Source organism: Oreochromis niloticus, linkage group LG7 (genome assembly GCF_001858045.2).
Source record: "Oreochromis niloticus isolate F11D_XX linkage group LG7, O_niloticus_UMD_NMBU, whole genome shotgun sequence".
In the NCBI taxonomy this organism is placed as follows: domain Eukaryota; kingdom Metazoa; phylum Chordata; class Actinopteri; order Cichliformes; family Cichlidae; genus Oreochromis; species Oreochromis niloticus.
In genome coordinates this window covers 16,155,108-16,177,376 of record NC_031972.2, presented here as the reverse complement: position 1 = coordinate 16,177,376, position 22,269 = coordinate 16,155,108, and the positions used below count along the sequence as shown (strand labels likewise).

The following is a 22,269-nucleotide window of genomic DNA, read 5'->3' as shown; positions in this document are numbered from 1 at the left end:
ACACAACCTTGAGTCAAAAAAAACATTCACTGCTTGAAAAGTTAAAGAGTCTGTTTCACAGTAGGACCATGGACAGGACAAAAGCACTACACATCACTGCACACGCACACACACACACACACACACGGAGCAGTGTAAAAGGAAACTAACTACATGTACCTCACGTTTATCAAAGTACTTCGATGCAGTGCACACAGGCACCACATGCTGCAGTTACTGCAGACACATGAAAAAGTCATCCTAATATCTTTGCAAAAAATTAAAATTAAAATTACTGTTACTGAACCTCACAAGTAAATTTAAGGCGATTTTGCGGTTCAGGAATTATGATAAATAATTCAACAAAGTGGGATAGGGTCACAGCGTTCTCCGGCACTACAAGTCCCGTCAGGAGTACCGCAGGAATATCTATTTTTGAAGGGAATCGGGGGATTCTTTTGAATAAACTGATAAACAGCGCGGGCAGAAGAATAGATGACGTTATCTTCACAAATCTGGACGGATAAGGTCGGAGGTAAAGGCTACGGTAACACCGGGACCCCCACCCCTCTCTCCGGCTGCTCCTTTAAAGCCGAGCGGAGTGCTGATCAGACCTGACGGGGAACAGTTTGGAGCTGGAGCGGATAGGAGAAGTTGCACCGCCCCGGTTCAGGCAGCAGGGCTGGAGCAGATAAAAGCTCAGATAGTGATTGAAAGTGATGGTAAAAGGATTTAGCCCAGGCATTAACCGAGGGAGAGACAGGGAGAGAGAGAGAGGGAGAGAGAGAGAGAGGAGGGAGGGCGATATTTTCCATAAAGCCTTTTTTTCCTCCTCTCTTTCTTTCTGCCCTTGAGCATCCCGGGTAAACCCGAGCTTTGTAAAAGTGGGAAAAGGAAGTGGAGAGGAGGGGAAGGAGGGCGGGCACAAGCCTTTTTTTCACAAACTCAATATTTTATACTTTTGATACTCCTTGACGCTGGATTTCAGTCCTGTTTTCGCAGCCGTTTCCAGATCTAGGACACCGATCTGCCGTGCGCAGCCATCTACGCTGTGATCAAAAAGTATCCGTCGGACGGCAAAAAAAGGAAAAAAAGAAATAAAACAGAAAAAGAAACCAAACAAACAGTGAGCCGGCTGATAACGGGAGTACAGTGAGGACCGCGGCGGGGGACGAGTACACTGGATGGTAAAGGGGATCTTTTTTTTTTTTTTTTTTGGCCAAACGGGGGGGGGACGTGCACGCACTCCGAGCAAAGTGCTGACCTGCCCGACAGATGCATGTCAGAAGTAAGTGTTTTATCTGATTAAAGCATTTCACAGCGGGATGCGTTTGTTGCGAAAGCTCTGCGAAGTCAGACAAGCACCGGAGAGCTGCTGATGAGTTGTAGCCTCCACAATATCCGGAGCACTTCAGGATGTTCGGGGGGGACTGGCAGCATAATTCATTCTGCTTTAGACAAACGCGCTGATGCATTCATTCTTGAGCGTGCATTATAGCCCGCACACATACATATATATGTAAAATTGGAGTGATGCTCCACGGAAGGATGCACTACTGTAGAAACTGACACACCCCTGCGAGACTGCCAGTGCCGGGCCGGGAAACAGCTTTGGCGACTTCACTTGACAAGTGAAGTAAGTCACCGGGTGTGCATGGGATAGGCTGTTTAAGCACCAGGCTTCCTTTGGTGTGGGATGACGGGCGGATTATAAGCAGTGAGTCCACGCTGCAAAAAAGGGGGGAAAATCATCATGAGTAGCTATTCATTTACTCGGCTTAAAGTGGAAACATAATTAATAAAAATAATATTAGTTTGCGAATAACTCAATTAGCAGTTTGTTTCTCCGGAACTTTATTATCACACCAGTTACTGATGTGCTGAAGCAAAGCTGAATTTTGGATAGGCCCGAGGTTGATGAAGTATAAATGAAATGGCACTTCGCTGAAGAACATTCTTGAACCAGACTGTGAATAAGTCATTCTTTATTTTTTGCACCATTTGCCGGGTCATAAAGTAAACAGATTATATGGGGCTATTAAATACATCTTGCCGACGGATATTTCTTGCACTGCAGTTATTACCATCTGTATAGTCCACTCTGTGTCGCCGGTATTGGAGCAAAAACAACTCTTGCACACACACACAAACACACACGCACAGGCGGCACCCGGCAGCAGCACGTGTTTTTACGCATAAGGTTATCCACGCGGTGTGGCGGTTTTTTTCTTTTCTTTCTTTTATTTTAACACTCAGATATTCGTGCTGTATGTAAAACAAACTCCTTGTAACTGTTCGTGGTATATATCCACTTTAAATGTTTTCATAGTTTGGGGGCAGTTGTGATGTTTTCCAGAGTAAATCAGTGGAATTTGTTGCATTTTTAATCTGACACCGCGAATTAAAAGCTCAACGTTACTATAAAAATGACATTATGAAGAGGGGCACTTAAGTTTTATCGAGCACAGCTCTGTCAAATGCCACGTGTATATATTTATTTGCAGTGAAATTAAGAATGCGAAAAAATGCGGACACAGCTATTAACCTATTATTTCTGCCACCCATTTCACCTCCAGGACAATCGGAAGAGCTCAACAAATCTGAAATGTCCAATGGATACATCTGGAGACGCATCAACTTCTCCTCCATCCTCTCCAACTAGCTCCGCCGTTTCCCTGAAGGACACCGCTCTGTGAGACATGGATCCGCGCAAACATCTCCCACCCAACTCCCTGCAACACTATGGTTAGAGTGCATGCCGAGACTCCTCTCCGTAACATTATCCACCCCCACGCCCACTGCCCATCTTCCTCAGGAAATCAGCCATCAAAACGGTGAAGTGTCCTGCTTTCCTTTCCTCTTTGGGGCTGCCAATAACTGACGAGAAACGCTGAGAGAAAGTTGCCGATTCAGTGTTTCATTTTGGGGAATTAATAAACCTGGAGGCAGGTGGTGTCAATTTACCCTGACCTCTCCATTCCAAACACAGCAGTATGGTGGTAGGGATGTGCACTCGTTCCCTATGATTATCGCTCCATGCTCGTAACCTGTCCTCTGAGCTCCGTGGCCCCCTCACCCTGTGCCGGACCCCTCTCCAAATACCCCCCCAGCCTGCCATGCTCCTTCAGGCTGTGTTACTGCTGCTGCTGCGCTGCTTGGCCTCCACTCTGGGCCAGTACGAACTGTGCAAATCCCTGGTGAGCACGGACGAGGGCTCAGTGTGGGAGCATTACGCCTGCCAGCCAAAACCTAGGTCCATGAAAGACTTTATGCGGATCAAGGTGGATCCGCCTGGAATCACATGTGGAAGGCCACCGGAGAGGTTCTGCACTCTGGTGAGTCCATGTCAGGGCTTGTATCGTATATGTTGCACTTTTATTAATGACTTTTAAATGTAGGATATGGTAATAATAATGTTTGAAAGTGGTAAAAAAAATAGTGACCAGAAACACATGGGCCACATGCACAGAAGCCTTGGTCTTGAATGAAATGCATCTAAAAGTGTTGAAATAAAAGTTGAAACTATTAGTTTGGAAATCACAAGCTCACAGGGCTGAGGCGTAAAAGAGTAATAACAGACATTTCTAACTAAGGTCAGAGCAGGATTCACACTGTAAAAGCCACAGGGACCCGAAAGGAACGACACAAGTGCAATGACTGGGGACTGACCTAGAGGTGTTGTTTACATTAGTATGGACTTGCCAGCCCGGTGTCCGGTTTAATTTAGGGCTTCTAGAGGGGCTCGCATTTCCTGTGGTAAAATGCATACACTGGGACCTTTTAGTTCCAAGGACACTAAAGGGTGAGCTGCAGGAAAACTCGTTAAAATGTCTGCTACAGCAGTATTTAACACACTTTAGCCTGGAGGCTACTCCCAACTAATGTAGGTGTAATAATTAGAAATAAGGGTTATAAAATCGTAAGAATGAAATTAAGCTTCCTCCCGCCTCTTCCGTGGAAAGTTTTATATCTGAGGTTTGACTCATGATTTGACTCTCAGCACGTGTATGTATATGTGTATGTGTGTGTGTGTGTGTGTGTGTGTGTGTTGAGTGCGTGTGTGAGACAAGTTCACCCTCTTGATGATCAGCCCTGCTGTCGCTGAGTGTCCACTCACTGGTAGGGCCAGTACCGGGGGTGCCAGACCCGTCTCAACAGCCCTGAGTCAATCTCACAACAAGTGTCTCTGCAGAGCGTTGGTCGGCCGACAACACATTATAAAATCATGTCATGCTGTTAATTAGGTGTTTATATTCTGAGTGACTGGAGACTTGTTACTTGTTAAGACCGATTTTGCAAACAGCCCTCCACTCTTGTCTGCCTCCCTTCCTCCCACATAGGCTGGCATTTGGGGGGTGGAGGGGTCATTTGACAGGAGCGGCAGAGGATACTGTGGTTTTCGGATACCTAATGGTTAATGATTTGTTTAACAGCGGAAACCACTGTTGTCTTGAGAGAAGCCTCTCATGTGACTTATCCTGAGAGGGGAGATGGACATAGCTAGTGGAAAGAGTGTGGCGGGGGAAAGAGAGAAGTCAGGAGAACTGCTCGCTGCCATAACGTATTGACGTCTGCCCCCTAATGGCCTCAGCCTGGAAACTTCTATAACTATGTTTCTGAGTGAGCAATGATGAAATATTGATGGACGCCTTAATGGGCTTCCTTACAAGGACTGGCCAGCGTCTCTCGTTCTCGGGGATCCAGAGTGGTGTTGCTTGGTAGATGAGACAGAAAGAGAAAGAGGAATGGAGGGCGGGACAGGAAGGAGTCTGGCCTTAGTCAGCAGTTTCACATCGGATCGGGTCTTCAGAGCAGAAAGTTCTGGTTCTTCTCAGGTCGTTGGTGGTTGTGGGGGGATTTAGAAGCAGCTCTCCCTTCTAAGTGCATTAGGTGGGGATTTAGTGAGCGGGGAAGCTGTCAGATAAAAGTTTACTTAAGAAGCAAGGGATGTCAGAACAGCGGGTTTAATTCTGTACTGTGACTATATTCTTGTCATCACTTTAAGTCCTCATTCTGATTTGTAATGACCCATGAAATCTGTTCATATTCGCTACAGAATCACTGAGCACCTGCACTCCGCCCCCCCCACGAGAATTACTCCATCCTTAGCAGGAAGAAAACTAGTACGTCTCCTCTCTGTTTTTCTGGGTGTATCTGATATCTTTGTGTTGGTGTTGTTCCTGAATCATCAAAATGAATGTTTGGTCCAGTTTCTCACTGCAAGAGAGCGTTCACATAGGTTTGCGATGTGGAAAAAACCCCAGTCTAAGTCCACTCAGGAAAACATAAAAAAAAAGGGGGCGGTTAGGGTTAGGGTTGGAGGTCAGGATGCGATCGTGGTTAGGGTTACAGGGCTATAGTTAAGGGGTTAGGGTTAGGGTCTGGTGTGATGGTGTTTCCATGTCACAAAACTATGACATCTCAACAGTGTGATTGGTCGCTTGCAATGTTGAACCTTAGTTTTAATAATCCAGGAACAGCACCAACACGGGGATATCATATTGTGCTTCTTTCTGCTGCACATGCCAAACAGGTATTGGTCAAGTGATATTAGGATACAGATCATTTATTTTCAAGCAAGTGCTATATTTTTCTCCCCCCTCTTCCTCTTCCTCCCCTCCCACCCTTCCAGATTTGGCAGCTTTACAGAAAAGCCAGTTTCTTATCTAATTGGTGTACATTTACATTCACTCATTCAGCAGTCCCACAAGTCAAGAGAAAGTCAGGGCACTCTGGAAAAAAAATAAAGAAAAAGAAAAAGCATCACCCAAAGCGCAGAGCTGCTCACTCTTAATAAGACTTCAGACATACTGCGGAAGATGCAAAATAATTTTTTCCCCCCTCCACTTCTCTCACTCTAAGACTGCTACAGCTCGTAGCAGTCGTAGAAAAAAAAAACTGGGGGAGAATTTACTTTTGGGGTTTTTATGTGGAGGCATACTGTAGCTCCGTCCACCCCCTCCCGCTCACATTGGTTTACAGTAGTTTTTTTTGCTCCCTCCATCTCTGCAGGGATGCATTTTTTTCTACTCTATTTATCTCTCTTGTTCCCTGGGAATGCAGCATCCTTTCTCCTCCGCCAAACAGGCCAGCATGTTGGCTTCTTTCAACATGACGGGCTTCCAAGCACTTTGACAAAGATGCTACTGTCACTAGTGCTGTGTTAGGAGCTTCAGTAGTTTCTTTGTAGCTTCTCTGTACGGCGGCTGCTATGGAGTTGTAGCTTGCAGTCGAGGGGCGATGGTCTAAGGAGATTTGAGGCAGCACGGTGCACTGGTGGATAGGTAATAATGAGGAAGAAGTAATGATGATCCAAGCTTAGCTAAGCAGAAAGATGAAATCAACACTAAATGCACACGGTGTTGATATATATATATTAAAAAACAATGTAGCATTCAAAGAGGTCTCACCGTGCTGTTGTTTGTTATTTTGTCTCTCGGTTTTGAACCAAAACCTTCAATCAACGCTCTCCCTCGGGGCGGAGAACAGAGAGCAGCTGAATGCAAATGGGTAGCGTGCATGTGTACTGGAATGTACAGTGCCGCGGTGACGTTAACGGGAACCAGCAGGGCTGCGTGAAACGTGCACGAGTTGGCCAACAGTGCACAGTAGTATGTCTAAGAAAGACAAAAAAAAAAAACATGCGTGCACAGACACACACACCTTCCTGTTTCAAAACACATTTGCCCATTTTAGAAGGTAGAAATCTGCCAGCTCTAAAAATAGACATGATAAGAGAGAGAAGCCGCGCAGCAGCGGAAAGGGAGCATGCAGGAAGGGGAGGAAGATGGCAGCTGGTAGCGTGGATCAGTGCATCCCAGACTGGGCCTATGGCCATACTTCATACTCCCTGCCCAGTGTAGCCATGCCAGGCCCGGCTGGCTTGCCCTGCCCAGCAGTGGGACTTCAAGGCTGCGCAAAAGGGCCACCCACATCCAGCAGTGGGCCATCGTCAGTCAGCCTCCCTGGGGTGAAAGATAGCCCAGGTGGCCACTGTCCTAATAATACACCCTTGGAGGTGAATTTGGGCACAGCATGAGCAGCTTTGACAGCGCGGGGGCATAATTATCGAAGGGAAAAGAGAGAGAGAAGGGAACGGACAGCTAAAGAGAGTGACAGAGTGTGACTATACAAACAAGGCAGGAGGGGGAGGGTGCGGTGATGTAATGGCATGGCTTGCTTCCCCCATTAGGACACAGTTGAAAGTGATCAGAGAGTGTTTAGATGTGTTGGCAGAACGGGAGGATAGTTATAAGTGAGATTTATCCCTGACTGAGGTGATACTAAGAGGGATTGGCTGCAGGGCTTAGACAGTCTGAGGTGAACTTAGCAAAACACCTTGTTTAACCTATCAGGATGTGTGGAGAGGAGCAATGCTCAGTACTGAGGGATGTGTTGAGTGGGGATACTACTACGAATGCAAGAAGCGTTCATGTATCTGTCCAGTGTACAAGAGATTGAGTGGCAACAGTGTAAGGAGGATCATTTAAAAGTCTGGGTTAGAAAATTCAAACAAGGGCAAGGATGCAGCACCCTGCAGCTTTCCAAACGCTTCAGTGTATCAGAATCTATCAGAACAGACAGAGGAAATTCAGATATCCCCTGGAACGGCCTATTGACAAGTACTTGGTATGATTTCCTTTGATTTGAAGAGTTTTTGGCCCCCCGGCTCTCACTACAATCCACATTTTCTTACACTAAGGCAAAACACCCCCCCCCCCCCCCCCCCCTGAAAAAAAATAGTTTGATGTCAACTTTCCAAAAACCTTTAAAATCAAAAGCAACCCTCCACTCTCCTGCATCGCTTTCCCGCACTTGCACATGAGCATACTTCCTGTGCTAACTTTCAGGATGATTTGAGGTGCATATAAGAAGTTTTCAGATTAAGGTTTTCAGTGAAGCTGTGAAAAACATGACACGGATCATCTTGGTTTACCAAAAACTCTATAAGGGAAAAGTAGTGACTAAAGTGTTTTGAAAAACAAAGATTGAAAGTATGAGGACGCCCAGGCTTACAAATACCAGAGTTTGACATTTATTTCTCTTTGTGCAGCTCCTCAGTTCAAAAAGTGTGCAGAAGAAAAAGATCCACAGTTCTGCTCAAAAAGATTTAAAATCTTTTAAAATGTTACTTAAATCTGGCTGATGTCCCCTTCAAGGCAGTCTTCTTGGGTTGCAGTTCACTGTTTTCTATTTGTAGATCACTCAGTGGAAGTCCTGTTCTCACAAGTTGCACATCTGTGATACACTGAACGTCCTCCAGTGTGTCAAAAAGGTTAACCTTAAATTTGACTTTCATTTCAGAAAGAGGCTCAAGTCACAGAACATAGGACAGGTGGTGAGCAAACTTTATGTTACTGCTGCCTAAAAGATTTGATGGAAGGATGGCACATGCAGTTCAGGTTGCTTCTGCCTAATGTTCTCTGTCAGACGCCTGCATTAGTGTTGACAGTCTGACTCTCGGGGTTGACTTCACAAGGAACGACCCCATGAATTTTTTAAAAAACATAACATCAACAACAGCAACGAGTTCCAGGAAGTGATTTAAATATAGCAACGAGGAAGCAGTGCAGATGTGCACAAGAAGAAGGAGAGATAAGCCAACTTTAAATTAGGTATAAAAGTCAGTTTAAAGGACTTAAAGGTACAGTTTTTAAAATCCGACCACTAGATGTCAGTAGATTTCAATTCAATTGTATCATCCTAGCTACGGTGGCTGCTGTAGGACAAACATATTTTGGGCAACCAAGAGAGATAAAAAACATTTTATTTTGATTCCATCCCATAACAGATACAGTCACTATACTACTGTTTGTGTAAAAAAAAACAATTTTTGTATACATTATATTTTAAAAGCAGATATGTGTCAATTAAATACTTTGCTATATTTTCAGTTTTTACCCCCAAGTCTTCTCAAAAACTGGCTGCTTTTCATCTGTAGAACCGAGATAGCAAAGTAAGTTCAGACTTGATCTGAGTTTTTTGCATTCTGGGTAGGCTGTCAGGCTGTTTACCTCACAAAGTTTACTTGTCAATATCGTGGGTGAAAACATCCATGTCTATTTACTCTGGAAAAGGCTGTAAAACTTTGTGAAAGCAGTCCAATACTCTCCAATGACGTTGATACTGAGGTGGGTGGTGAGGATGTCTTGAATGTTATGCTGGTAAGCGGTGCTGTTTTTGCTGTGCTAATGAAACTTTGTTGGACTCAGACACTTAGAGATCAAATTCTCATAAAAGATGAGAAATTATTCAAACTGTGCATTGGCGTGAAAGTGATTCTTAGGACACTCAAGCTTAACGTTAGCTGGCGTAATGTTAGCTTATAACCAGCTGTTGTTGTTTAGTTGGCGCGTTGTCATCTGTCCAGAAACAGCAGGGTCGCATGTCTAATTTTAATGTGTAATTAAAATTTTCCTCCCCTTTTTGGCATACTACATATGACATAAAACCCAATTAGACAGAATTGCGCTGTCCATATCAGCCTCTGTAGTTTATTTGCCCCGTCATCTACAATACAATGTATTTTTAATGGATTAAGTCTCAGTTCCTAACAAAGCATACAAGTACAAGTACAATATTATCTTTTTCTTTTAAACAAAATCTACAAACAACTGACTGCACCTTTAAAATAAAACTTCATGCAGCTTCAGAGGGATCCGAGAAAGAACTGGGGACCTACCTCAAGTGATCCGTCAGTGTCAGTTGCAGTGGGCCAAAGACTGTAAAGCTGTCATGACAAAATACTTGGAGGTGTGACATAAAAGCTTACCACACTTCTATATCCCACCCCTCATCCCCACTTGAGGTTAGCCACCATTAGCATAACCGGTGCTCCAACTCTCAACTCGTAGCGGTCAGTGTGGGCAAGTTAGACATGATATATCTGATTCTGTTATATGAGTTTTAATGCTTTTCTTAAATTGTCAACTGTGAATTCAGCTGTGTTTGCAGACTCCATTTGAGATAAACTGCCAGTGCAATATTTAAAAAATACAGAAAGGTAAAGAAAATGATATAAAGGTCTCTGTTGCACAGTTCACATCTCATCTCTTCTGCCTTACCTTACCTACATCTCAACTACCATTGGTTTAGATTTTACAACGGACCCTGAATCCATCTAATCGCTACACTTGGAGACAACAGTAACACTGCCAGATATTTTGGATCTGCTATAAGCACTGCCTGAATTCTAAGATAAGTTGCTAATAAAACTCGTGCTGGTTCAACTGCCGTAATTTGAACAGGACAAGCTCTGCTGCTGCTTCGGATCAGCGTGGTGTCTCCGCTTGGTCCTTCTTATTCTCTCCTCCTCCTCCTCCTCATGCACAATCACACATGCCTACAGTAAACATTTACTTTTTCCTGCCTGCACACACACATACACACGAATACACGCACACGGACGCACACAGACATAAACAACACCCGCCCACACAAACGCACACCTAAGACACTTTTACACTTGCCAACTGCTGTTTTGCACCCAGCAAGACATTTTCCAGCAAGCGGATAATCACTTTTTCAGGTAAAGTAAAAGGTTTGTAATCCTTTACATGTACAAATACACGGTTACGTATGCTTGCTGGCAACACACACACACACGCACTGATGTACTGTCCCCATCCAGGGTAACAAGAACTTGCAGCATGATGGAAAAGCTTCCAACAAAATAAAAGATTACGTTATAAGTGAAAAAGCAATATCTCTTTCTCTTCCCCTCTGTGCCCTTTTTAATGGGGAGGGCCATTTCATTTGATGTTTCTCCAAAATAAAATAAATTGCGTTCTCCGAGTGAGGGTCGGTACCTCTATTCCCCTCGCTAGCAATGTATTGTGGAAACCTCTATAAGTGGAGGTAGAAATAAGGCAGACAGCGTGATAGAGAAAGGTGGCAACAGAAAATATTTCTTGGGAACACAACTGGTCATAAGAGCAAAGGAAGGGACAGACATGCAAAGGAACATTTTCTGCATACTTCTTTGTGAATGGAAAGTGGACTTTTTCTTTTTCTTTAAAGAACAAGAGTTGTTTCGTCGCTCCAGATGTGTCCAAAAACAAGGCAACTATCTGTGCTCACAGCCGTAGCATGAGCCAAATTTCTAGCACTTGAGGTATTTCTAATGACCATTTAGGATCTCATTGTCATCCTGTGAGTGAAAACAAGAAAGCCACTGACGGCAGGGGCATCATGGCGGCTGTTGTCGTGGAGACGGGATCCCGGCGAGGATAATTGCTGGAGGGGCTTAGCAGTGCGGGCCACCTGCCGCAGCATTTGGCTGGGATCTGTGTGTCTGTGTGTTTCTGTCAGGGAAAAGATTGTGTTTGCTGGTGTTTGTGTGTGTGTATCCTGGAATATAGTGATATATATATATATGTATGTATGTTGAGCCTGGCTGGGGAATAAGAAGGTGGAATAAGGAGGACACGGGCATACAAAGGGCTTAAACATAACCTCATGTAAGTCTCTCACGGGGGATAAAATCTTCCAGCTTATTACAGTACATATCACCTCCAGACTAGTTAATCCTAAAGGGCCGGCTGAGGTCGGAGGAGGTTGGCGAACGCTTTCGACCTGCTGCCGTAAAATACTGTAATGACTCCCTCATGTTGTCTGGTACTCACATGCTTTCTGTGTCAGAGAAAACAGGAAATGCTATCGCCGGTACACTTCAGGAGCTAACCTATATGTGCTGTATCTGGGACAGTGTGACAGTGCGATCATTTTCAATAGGATTTGTAGGTCGAGGGTCATCCTCAGAACAACAGGCGTACTAATCTTACTTTGAGTGTGTGTAAACACGTGTGTGGACGGGTCTGGATTGAAGGGCACAGAAGCAGCTGGGCCACCACGGAGCTGCTACTCTCACTCCGAGGCTCGCTGTAACCCTCTTCATCTGATCCTAATTACTTTTTCTGGTTGCAGTTGTTTATGAGCGTTGTAGATGATCATCTTAAGTGTGTTTGCGCTGACAGTGATCTCTATCTGAGTCAGTGCAAAGAGAGATAATTGGGTTATCAGATGGGGAACAATGCTGCTATGTTGCTCCAGTGAGCAGAGAGATAGATTATCTGCAGTTTCTGGTATAAAGATACCACTGCTGTGTCTTCACATGCATTATGATCCCGCACAGTGTCGTTTGTGCCATACAGCTTCTCTCAGCACCAGCTCAGCGTTTGCTTATGTTTGGAGTTTTCCCCACTCTGCACTGTCACCATAAATCAGATGATTTATAATCTCAGCCTCGCAGGATTGTAACTTTTGCTTTTGTTATCAGGCCACTAGAGTGAGCTTGAGTGACTGCTCACTTTTCTGTAGCGCAGTCCAATGACTTTATTCAAGAGGGCTTGGCAATAGATGCAAAGAAGCAGCGACATGTGATACGCACTTGCAAGGTTCATCAATATTGTGCAGTACTGCTTTCACAGAAAGAAGAAACTGCTGTTTCATGTGATACTCCACCCAAAATCTTTATGGAACTGAAAGGTGGCTGTAGAGAGCTTGATTTCTTTTTAGTAGCGGGGGAAGAAAATAAAACAAAGGAGCTTCTCTGACCGCTTCTCTTACTCTCCATCTGTATTCTCAATATATTACAAACACTCAGATATCCATGAAACGTTTGCACCTCAGACCCAACTCTGTCAAGCTTGCTAGCAGCTGCGTCAGCTTGAGGATGTTCAAGCGCCCTGACGACTCCACCAAGTCCACGAAGAATGAAACTTCAAATTATATACAACCAACCTTTAAACCCTGCAGGGGGTCAGTGTTTGATCGTTGAAACACAAATTTGTGGTGAAATCATCAGGCGATCAAATTTAGCCTTGTTTAAATTAAAGCAGCAGCACCATTACATTACTCTACATTAAGGCTTCCATACATAGTTTAATACATTTTTTCAGTTCAATATGCAGCCATGACTACAATTTGATAAATGGCTACACCAAAAGTAATTAGATCTCAATTGATCAAATGATTACTATAGTTGCATAAATAAATTCATTACATTTTGACATTATTTTAACAACACACAAGACATTATATGTGCACAATGAATTTTAGCTAGGGCCAAGAAATTGGTATTATCAAGAGAAAAGGGGTTTTTTCTTTCTTTCCTTTGGTCTAATTAAAATATAAGAATAAACAATATGGCAGATCCTTGTGGTATATTGTTAAAACATCTCATTGGTTGTTAAGGCTCTGAGCGTTCATGATATGTGATGTTACACGTCCAAGCAGGAAACTGTTCTTCTTCCCCACCTTCCACTAAACGCGACAACCCCCAGGGATCTAAATCAGGTCCTCTTCTCTTCTTATTATACATGTTACCTTTCAGCTCTAGCAGTTATATTATATTCACTTATAATATATTCACTTATACCTGGATGATACTGAACTTTATCTACTTGCCACACTTGAAAATATCTTCTCAGTGAAAAAAGTCTTTGTCTCAAATTGCGGACCCTCCTTCAACTAAATGATACCAAAACCAAAACTATTTAATTTGGTCCATCAAACTCTATAAATAACAAACACACCTGGTGCTCCTGGTTGAAAATCTTGGTGTTTCTATGGAAAGTTCCTTTATTAATCAAATCAGCGAACTCAGCTTTCACCGACTGAGAAGCATCACTTAATTAGAGCTGGTATTGGCTCTAAATCTACATTAATCTGCATTAATCTACAATTATATCACCTCTCAGCTGGACTCAGCAGCCAAACTTCTAACTGGTACAAATAAAAGATAACATATCACTTCTGTTTTGGCTTGGCTGTCCTGGCTAAATACAAAATTAATTTTAAAAAGGTTATAGTTTGTCTTTCAAGCCTCCCTGTGGATCAACTCTATTAATTTCAATCCATATTTTGCCTCTGGGTCCCTGAGGTCATTTTGTCAACAACTTCTCTCATTGGCCCCATTTCACCTAAAAACCACTAAAGGTCATTTAAGGTAATTGAGCCTTTGCATTTATTGCGCCGACACTCTTGTACAGTTTGCCAACTCACATAAAAACCTGTCCAACAACTTAACATTTGAAATAATTTTTAAAAACCTACCAGTTTTGGGATCTCACTTGCAGGTCAAATGATAAAGAATCAGTACCTTGCTCAAGAATTTTCTATATGGTGTAGATATGAAACCTAACTTTGTCTGCTTTACAACAGCCCATCTTTACTGTGTAATAATTGAAAATCTTCAAACTAATTATTTAACTAAACATGTTTTTTTTCTCCCTGTAGTAGTTATTTTCAGCCTAATTACTATTATTTTACCAAATGACATTTCAAGTTGAGCTGGTGCATTCTTAAACGCTACAATTAGAAACAGCACAAGCGCTAAAAGTAAAAATAATAAGGGAGGATGAAAAAAGAGAAGAAGAAAGGGGAGGAAGCAGCGGAGAGGCAGGGGCGGTAGAGGTGGAAGAAAAAAAGAGGGATATTTATACTCTCTAGTCCATCAAGAGCTTGTTAAGCACGCAGCGGTAAAACGCAGAACGACAGCCGGATTTCCAATAAATAAAAGAATAAGGATGACATCAGCTGTAGAACTGCCATCAGTTACTACGAGTGGAGAGAACCAGAGAGGAGGATGAAAACACAGTTGAAGATTCATGATTTAAAAGTCTTTATTGTCATTATGCCAACACAACGAAATTATGACAATACTTTTTGACATGGTACATAAAACCTTGCTCTAAATGTGAAGTGACGTGTAATGAAAGAAGCCAGTATATGAGGGCAATAGAGCGAATGCTTGGACAAATAATACAAAGATATGACCCCTTTGATGCAATTAGTGACTTAGACTAAATATTGTAGAAAATCATAACTCTAACAGTCTAATTAGTGCATCTTGGGGGCATGGTTAGCCTTCTGAATGTAAAACAATCCAAACAGCACGAGAGCTGAGCATGGCAAATTAAGCACCAAGAGAGATGGCTGCGGATCTGTGGGATTTCCTTAGGTAAATATTTTTACTTGGGTGGTGATGGGGATGTCAGACAACTGGCTTAAAACAGTCAGCTGCATCAATTTCACTGAAACGTCTGCAGTGGTTTTAATATGACGAGCCAGCATCTGTGGAATTAAAGATGTATAAAACTTATTTGAAAAGTTGGTTAGTTGATGCTAACTTAGGCTCCTAGAAATTACATTTATCACACCATGTTTTTTGCTAACTAACATATTTGGCAAGTTACTAAAATGATTACAGCCAAGCTATTTTATTTGTTTTTCACTGGAATATCAGATCACGCAGAACAATAGCTGCGTGTAATGACTACAGCACTGATATATTTTATTGTTATGTGTAGACAGTCAGAACTTGGGCTAGGAAAGGACTGTGGTCTGGTTTAATATATAAACGTCTTGATACAAAATGAACTGAAGGCACAGCCTTGTCGCCTAAATCTACATAGAGATGGGAATCACTTGTCAGGAGCTGCGGCCCACCCTGTACCCACCTCTCTGTGACTGTGCTGCAGTACATACACTAAATATAGCACTTCATTCACTCAACCCTGATCCCGAACATAATCCAGCCAAAGATTACATTTGTCAATATAATACTGCCGAGAAAGCCGTGCTGTATCACGTATATAAAGTAGTAATGATGTTTTTTGTTGGGGTTTTTTTGTTATGTTTTGTTTTTTGGGGGGTGTTTCAGAATTTGCAAGCCTAAACAAGTGGAAGATGAATTTGTCTTACTGGTATCAAGGGAAGATGAGATGCATGAGATATTCTTACAGAAGCATTTCTCGTTGCAGGTGTAAAGAGGCTTGTAGCTCTCTGTGAGCAGCGTGACTAATCCTGTTGACTTTTAGTTGTGTAGAGGGGCAGCAACTTGAAAGTCTTGGCATCACTAGAAGAGGAGGATCAATTCTCTGGAGTTAAAAGTGCAGCAGCACTCTGCTGTCTATGCAAAGACAGTGATGATGCACGATCCTCTTGACCTTCACACTTCCTGTTGTGTTGTTTGGCAAGTTTACTTTTAAGCTCTCTGTCCCTTGGTGCATTGGCAAGGCCCTCCATACACGTCTCTTTTTGTCTTTTTTGGGAGGATAATATGGAGGATTTTGGTGTTGAGCTGTGGATATTGTGGGAATAAATAAATATCTTTTGAATCAGCATTTGTACTGGGAACAAAGGAACATCCTGATGATTGTGAATAGAATTTGTAAATCCTTAGCTTAACATAATTTTCCGTTGCAGTAATGATGGCTGCAGCTACTGCAGGGACCACAAATCCATTTTTAAAGCAAAGACATTTTGTTGTCTTGTCAATTGAGAATTTGCTGAGCCTATTTAGGGCTGGATGACCAGAGGAGAAAAGCAGGCAACTGCCCAAGGGACTCAAAAGGCCCCAGTGTCAATGTGAATTTGCAGTAATCTAATAAAAATGCAATTTTCGGGAATATGCACTGTATTATCAAGTATTCATTACTGTTCCTCTTGTTAGAGTCATTCCCGAACCCTGAATGAAATCCTTTCTGTCTGCCTTTATCTCTCTTTTAGGAGAACCCATACCTATGTAGTGACGAGTGCGATGCCTTAAATCCAGACCTTGCCCACCCTCCTCAGCTGATGCAGGACAATGAGCGCAACGGCCTAATTACCTACTGGCAGACTGTAACATGGCGAAATCACCCAGTGCCCCTGCTGGCCAACGTCACCATGTCCTGGAACAAGAGTCTGGAGCTCACAGACGATATCCAGATCTCCTTTGAATATGGCCGTCCTACGATCATGGTTCTGGATAAGTCCATGGACCACGGACGCTCCTGGCAGCCCTACCAGTTCTATGCCGACGACTGTCTGGATGCATTCAACATGCCACCCAAACAAGTGCGCGATCTCTCGCCTGCTAACATCACACGGGTCATCTGCACTGAGCAGTACTCGCGCTGGGTTGGCTCCAAGGGTGAAAAGAACGTGAAGTTTGAGGTGCGGGCACGATTTGCTGTGTTTGCTGGACCTCGGCTACAGAACATGGACAACCTGTACGCCCGAATGGAAAGTATGAAGGGACTGAAGGACTTCTTCACCTTCACCAACCTTAGGTTGAGGCTGCTCAGGCCCGCCCTCGGAGGTACCTATGTCCAGAGAGACAACCTACTCAAGTACTTCTACGCCATCTCCAACATCGAGGTACCTGCCAGGTGAGGGCCACTTTTGACTACATCTTGATACTAATTCACACCTTTGAATGTAAAATCTGATTATGAACATCAGAAATTCTTTGGTGAGAAGAATACAATACATTCAACTATTAAGAACGCCGGAACTGCCGTACAGGACACAAAAATCAAAAAATTAAATCAATTAAAAAAAATAAAATAAACTATTAAAAACATATGTGTTAAACTGAAGTTCACTAAGAGGAACATTTGCAAAGTATTAAAACTCAGACAGATTTATATATTTATAAAATGGGAGCCATTTTATTCGGTTTATCCAGTTATAATACTTTGATAAAATACCAGCATCCTTTTTAAAACCAAACATTACTCTTAGTAAGAATAGCTTAACAAGGGTTAAAGGATTTTGGCAAAGGCACAAATAAATGTTTTAGGATAGGAGCAGAAATCTCAAAGATGCTCAGCTGCTAAATTTCTTTAAAACACATTAAAAGTTAGACCAGTCAGCAAACCACTGGCAACCTCCAGTCACTAATGAGAAATGTGTGTTCAACAGCCAGCAACAAACAAACCCATCAGGGAATACATGTTTAACCTAGCAAGTAGCTAGAAATGACTAAAGGTACGTTGCAAAATATTGATATCATAACTTAAATAAAATTAAACTTTGTTTTAATTGAAAACCGTTTTGACAATGCCTTACATAGTCTCCAATCGAAATATTAAATACCAAAGCAAAACCACAACAGCTCAATTACATCAGTAATAGTTTTCCATTTCATATAACTTGGTAAGGGTCCAAAGCACTATGTTAAATCTGAATCATATATCAAATTAAAATGACACTGAATCTTTTATCAAATCTTGAATGTAGCTTTGTATTTTTTTAAGGAACTAGAACTAGAAATATAAAATTATTCAATGAAGATGTTACATAATTTGTTTTGGTACAAGAAGCTAGAAATGCTTCTTGCTGGGAATTTTATTGTATTTGCTTGATTTTTTTGGTAATTAATTCTTGCTTTATAAGCTGTATGTTGTCTGTAAACTTTGGATGTTTTCAGTCCAGTTGCTGTAGGTGTACAAAATGAAGCGGTGAGCTAGTTCTAAAGAGCACCGTGAATTCAAGCGCCATAGTGTAATAGGATCCCACCATTGATGCAAATAAGTTTGTGAAATTTCTTTCTAGATATTCAACAATCAAGAGTGGGTGGTATTATTGCAAAGTTAAAGTGTTTAGGAACCCCAGCAATTCAGCCACAAAGTATATAAGTTAAAGGTTAGTTGGTTTAGTTTCAGTTTTTTAGCTTTGAGAATGATTTCCGTGTTTGAGTTTCATTGTTGGTGAAAATGTTTCTTTTTATTAATTTCAGTGGAAATTTGAAATTTTTTAAGTTTGAGGTGTCTTTTTTGACATTGATTGTTCGGACACATTGACATTACATTCACACAACTTGACCAAAATAATGAAGGTCTTGATTCAGAACGGCGAGGTTAATTAGTTCAAAATATTGATCTTATGTATGAAAATTTTAACTGGAGCCTTCTGTATGCATCACAGTAACGATCAATTAGATCATTTCTCTGCAGAACAGTCAGCACTCTGTTTAACTTTTAAAAAAAAACACTGTACGCTTGCAGTCGTTGACGATATAGTGGGATGTTTCTCTGTACTCACACTCTTTGGCAGAGTACAGTCAACGGCTTGGAGAGAAGCCGCTTGGACCGATAGACCAAGTTTTCAGGGTAGCTGATACAGAATTAACTGGCACTTCAGCCACAGAATGCAACATCCAGCACCAGCTATAAAAGTGAAAGTGTTAATTTTACATGCGTACACTGTTTAATATGAGATTAGTGAATCTTCGCAGACCAGATCCAGTATGGAACTGATCATATTTATGCTTGTAGTTCAGTATTACTTCTGTCTTTTCCTGCACTCAGACATGACAGATAAGGTATGTTCACCTGCCAGTGAATGTACCCTCTGTTCTGACATTCAGCCACACACTTTCACACACAGCTACTGTGATCTGAGGGCATTTCAAATGACACCCCCCACCAACCCCCACACTTCCACACATACTCTCTCTCAGCCTGAGTCCTGGTCTGGCTGTCACTGGCCTGTGAAGACAATGATTAATGACAGAAACACGTGGCCTCGGTGGTCGAACGTAAACCGCCATCCACATTCTGCCAGAGGAGCCGGGAACCCTTACATGGCAACTTTGTGACAGTGAACGATGCCCGGGCCGTCATGCTGCTGCTTAGCATCAACAAGCCATCTTTCCTGCCTTTCAGAATTCTTCCAGAATTATTATTCCAATCAATACAGCAGGCTGACATTTGAATGGTATTTAACATCCTTGTTGGGATGGCATGGACTCAGAAGAAGAAGGCATAATTTGTGAGTGTGTGTGTGTGTGTGTGTGTGTGTGTGTGAGAGAGAGAGAGAGAGAGAGAGAGAGAGAGAGAAGCAGACAGGGGTTGAGAGTGAGATGGGGAAAGTGAAAATGAGCTACTGTTTGAGTGAGGCGTTGACCGATGGGGCCTTTGTGTGTGCGTGTTTGTGTGTTTGTGCGTGTGTGTGGAGTCAAGGTATGGGGGTGGGGGGTGGGGTGTTTGATGAAGTCCTGAGTGGATGCTGACACAGCACACGCACACAAACAGCCCTCTGGCAGTGGTGAAAGGGCCTGCAGGTATTGATCACAGCCACTTTTCAGGCTCAGCATAGCATCAGAGAGAGCAAGGGATCGACCTCTGGGTGCAACAGTCCCTCGCCAAACCACAACCACAACCAAACTCCGAAAATGTAACAATCAACCATTTCTGGCTTTGATATATTCGAGCAAACTCTTTATTTAGTGGCCTACAAGTGCGCAACATCTAAGAATTCATCATCACACATGAAATCCCCGCTGTGCCGCTGCTTGAAACAGCTACACCTACACTGTTAGCTCGGGGAAATTTCTCTTTGTGTACGTCTCTTAACTTCTCTCCTCATCCTCAGAGCCGGGCCAGTGGCAGCTGGTGATAGTGTCAGCGTGTGTTGGATCTGGTGACAGAGGAGCCAAATTTAGCTCTGTGGAGATGACTGAGGCCAGTCCGTCTTCCGCCCTGGCCACCCACACCTCCCGTAACATAATCAGTAATCAATAAGTTATTCTGGGCAGCCAGGAGGAGTATTAGGTGATAGTGGTGGGGGGTCCTCAACAGTACAGTACAATCAGGAGTGTCTGATGCTTACGGCTGGGAAATTGATTTTAGGGGAGCGAGACGATTAGTCAATGTTCCCTGGACAAAAGGCTAAGCCATTCCATCTCATCTCATCTGGCCTTAGTAACATATTAGGATTTCCAATGCTTAAAATTTGAATAATGAATATTCCACTCCGCTGGAGCTCCGCCGGGGACAGCGCGCTGAAATGGGTTTTATATGATCAAGCCCGAGTGGCAGTGTACCGCAGGTCGCAGCAGTAATGAGATATGCTGGTGTTATCGATGGAGAGAGGCTTGTAGTCACTTCCTGACCGTATTGTATGTCCCCGGGCCTCTAGCTGTGGCTCTCTGACTGAACCCAGTTAAAAGTAATTATTATTGGTTAACTCTTTTTAAAAACCCAAACTGACCGCGGACAGAGACAGCAGAGCAAGCTGTTTTCCCATCAAACGGTGTAAGATGTTACCTCTGTGGAAAGCGTTTCACTTTTATCTGACGCTGCATTGTCAGAGTGACTGGTCAGGCTCTAAAAAGCTGGCACAGGTATGCGGGAAGTCAGGTACTTGGGGGAGGGTGGGGGCAAATGTTGCTGCTTTATCAATAAATAGGTAACCTGATAGGCCATTAAGTGCAAACGCAGGCAAGTTGGATTTGATGAGAGTGAGGTTGTAAATTTAGATTTGTGGACGCGATGAAAACACTCAGCAAACCGGATCTCGGGCAAGCGGCGAGAGGGCGTCTGGGGTAGAGGACAGCCAGAGGTGGAGCGGGGGGTTTTGAAGTGGACAGAGTGGAGAGAAGGTCAAACAGAGGCAGCGTGGGGAAAGTTAAATTGGATCGGGTTGATAGAATATTATCATAGGATTCAGCATCACTCACTTTGTGTTGCAAAGTTCTCCCAAGGTTAACTGTAATGAGCAAAAGTACTGACTACAATTGAAACTCTAAGCCAAGGTGTTTGGGGTTTTAAAAGCCCTGGGCTCTATGTTCATTTTACAGGCTATATTCAACCCCCAGATGTGGCCATTTCCATATCATTGATGGGCCATGTGAAAGCCATCTCCAACCATCAAAGGCAGAGCAGCACAGCCTCAGCTCTATCATCATTTACATCATTGAAATCACATTCACCGGGAAGCTTCACTCATAAGCGGAGCTCTCAAATTCTCCCTCATTCATTGGACCTCCTTCTCTCCATCCCTGTTCCCGGTGTTCCATCTGTCAGCTGGAACGTGGCGTGGACTATAGCAGGCCGTGCCTGGCCTGTAGTCTACATTATGGATTAGACGTAGGGTCATGGATAGGGCCTTTTTAATGAAATAAGCAGCAGGTCGTACAGTGGGTCTTTATAATGGAATAAGGGAAAGGCTCTAAGCTCAGGAAAGAGGCAACTAAGTGGATTAGGGGCCAAGACAGAGAGGAGGAGATGGAGCAGGATGAGGAGATAGACGGAGTCTGCAACGCTTCTCTCCCCTCGCTCATAATCGCTGCAGCGTCGAGTTCGCTTCTGCCTAACTTCTCAATTTGATTTGATTGGCTGATGGAAAAAGATGACATTTAAGAGAAGCCAAGTAGTCTGAGTGTCTCTTACTTCTCATTGTCAGTGAGCTGAGTAATGGGTGAGATTTGCGCAGGTACATTACAGCACTGATTATGTTTCTAGAAAACATTAACGATCCTGGTATGCAGCTGGGGATATAAATTCAGATTTTAAATATTTGTGTGCACATAATTTGTATCAATGTTTGTAAATGACAAATGGTGAGGGGAGACGTGTCACAGTCATAGACTGTATCCAAAAGATGACCTTAGCCACCATGACATCCCCTAGTCAGATAGTGGGTTTGTGGAGTCTCAGTGAGAGGTAAATCCACCTGGGAAACAAAGGGAAGCTCTGCACTTTTACAGTTTAGTGAGTCCACAGCCACAAGGCAGCT

General features: G+C 43.0%; 1 protein-coding gene across 2 annotated transcripts in view; it reads left to right on the top strand.

The window, feature by feature from the left end:
• The first annotated feature begins 445 nt into the window (after positions 1-445).
• Positions 446-22,269, top strand: part of ntng2b (netrin g2b) — a 72,311-nt gene continuing 50,487 nt past the window's right edge. The window contains exons 1-3 of one of the 2 annotated variants that reach the window (XM_005456186.4): positions 446-1,166; positions 2,556-3,314; positions 16,492-17,135. In XM_005456186.4, the coding sequence (XP_005456243.1) occupies positions 3,096-3,314; positions 16,492-17,135 (863 nt within the window). In that variant the 5' untranslated portion in view covers positions 446-1,166; positions 2,556-3,095. Of the gene's footprint in view, positions 1,268-2,555; positions 3,315-16,491; positions 17,136-22,269 lie in introns of both variants that reach the window. The other variant, XM_005456185.4, reaches the window with a different exon arrangement.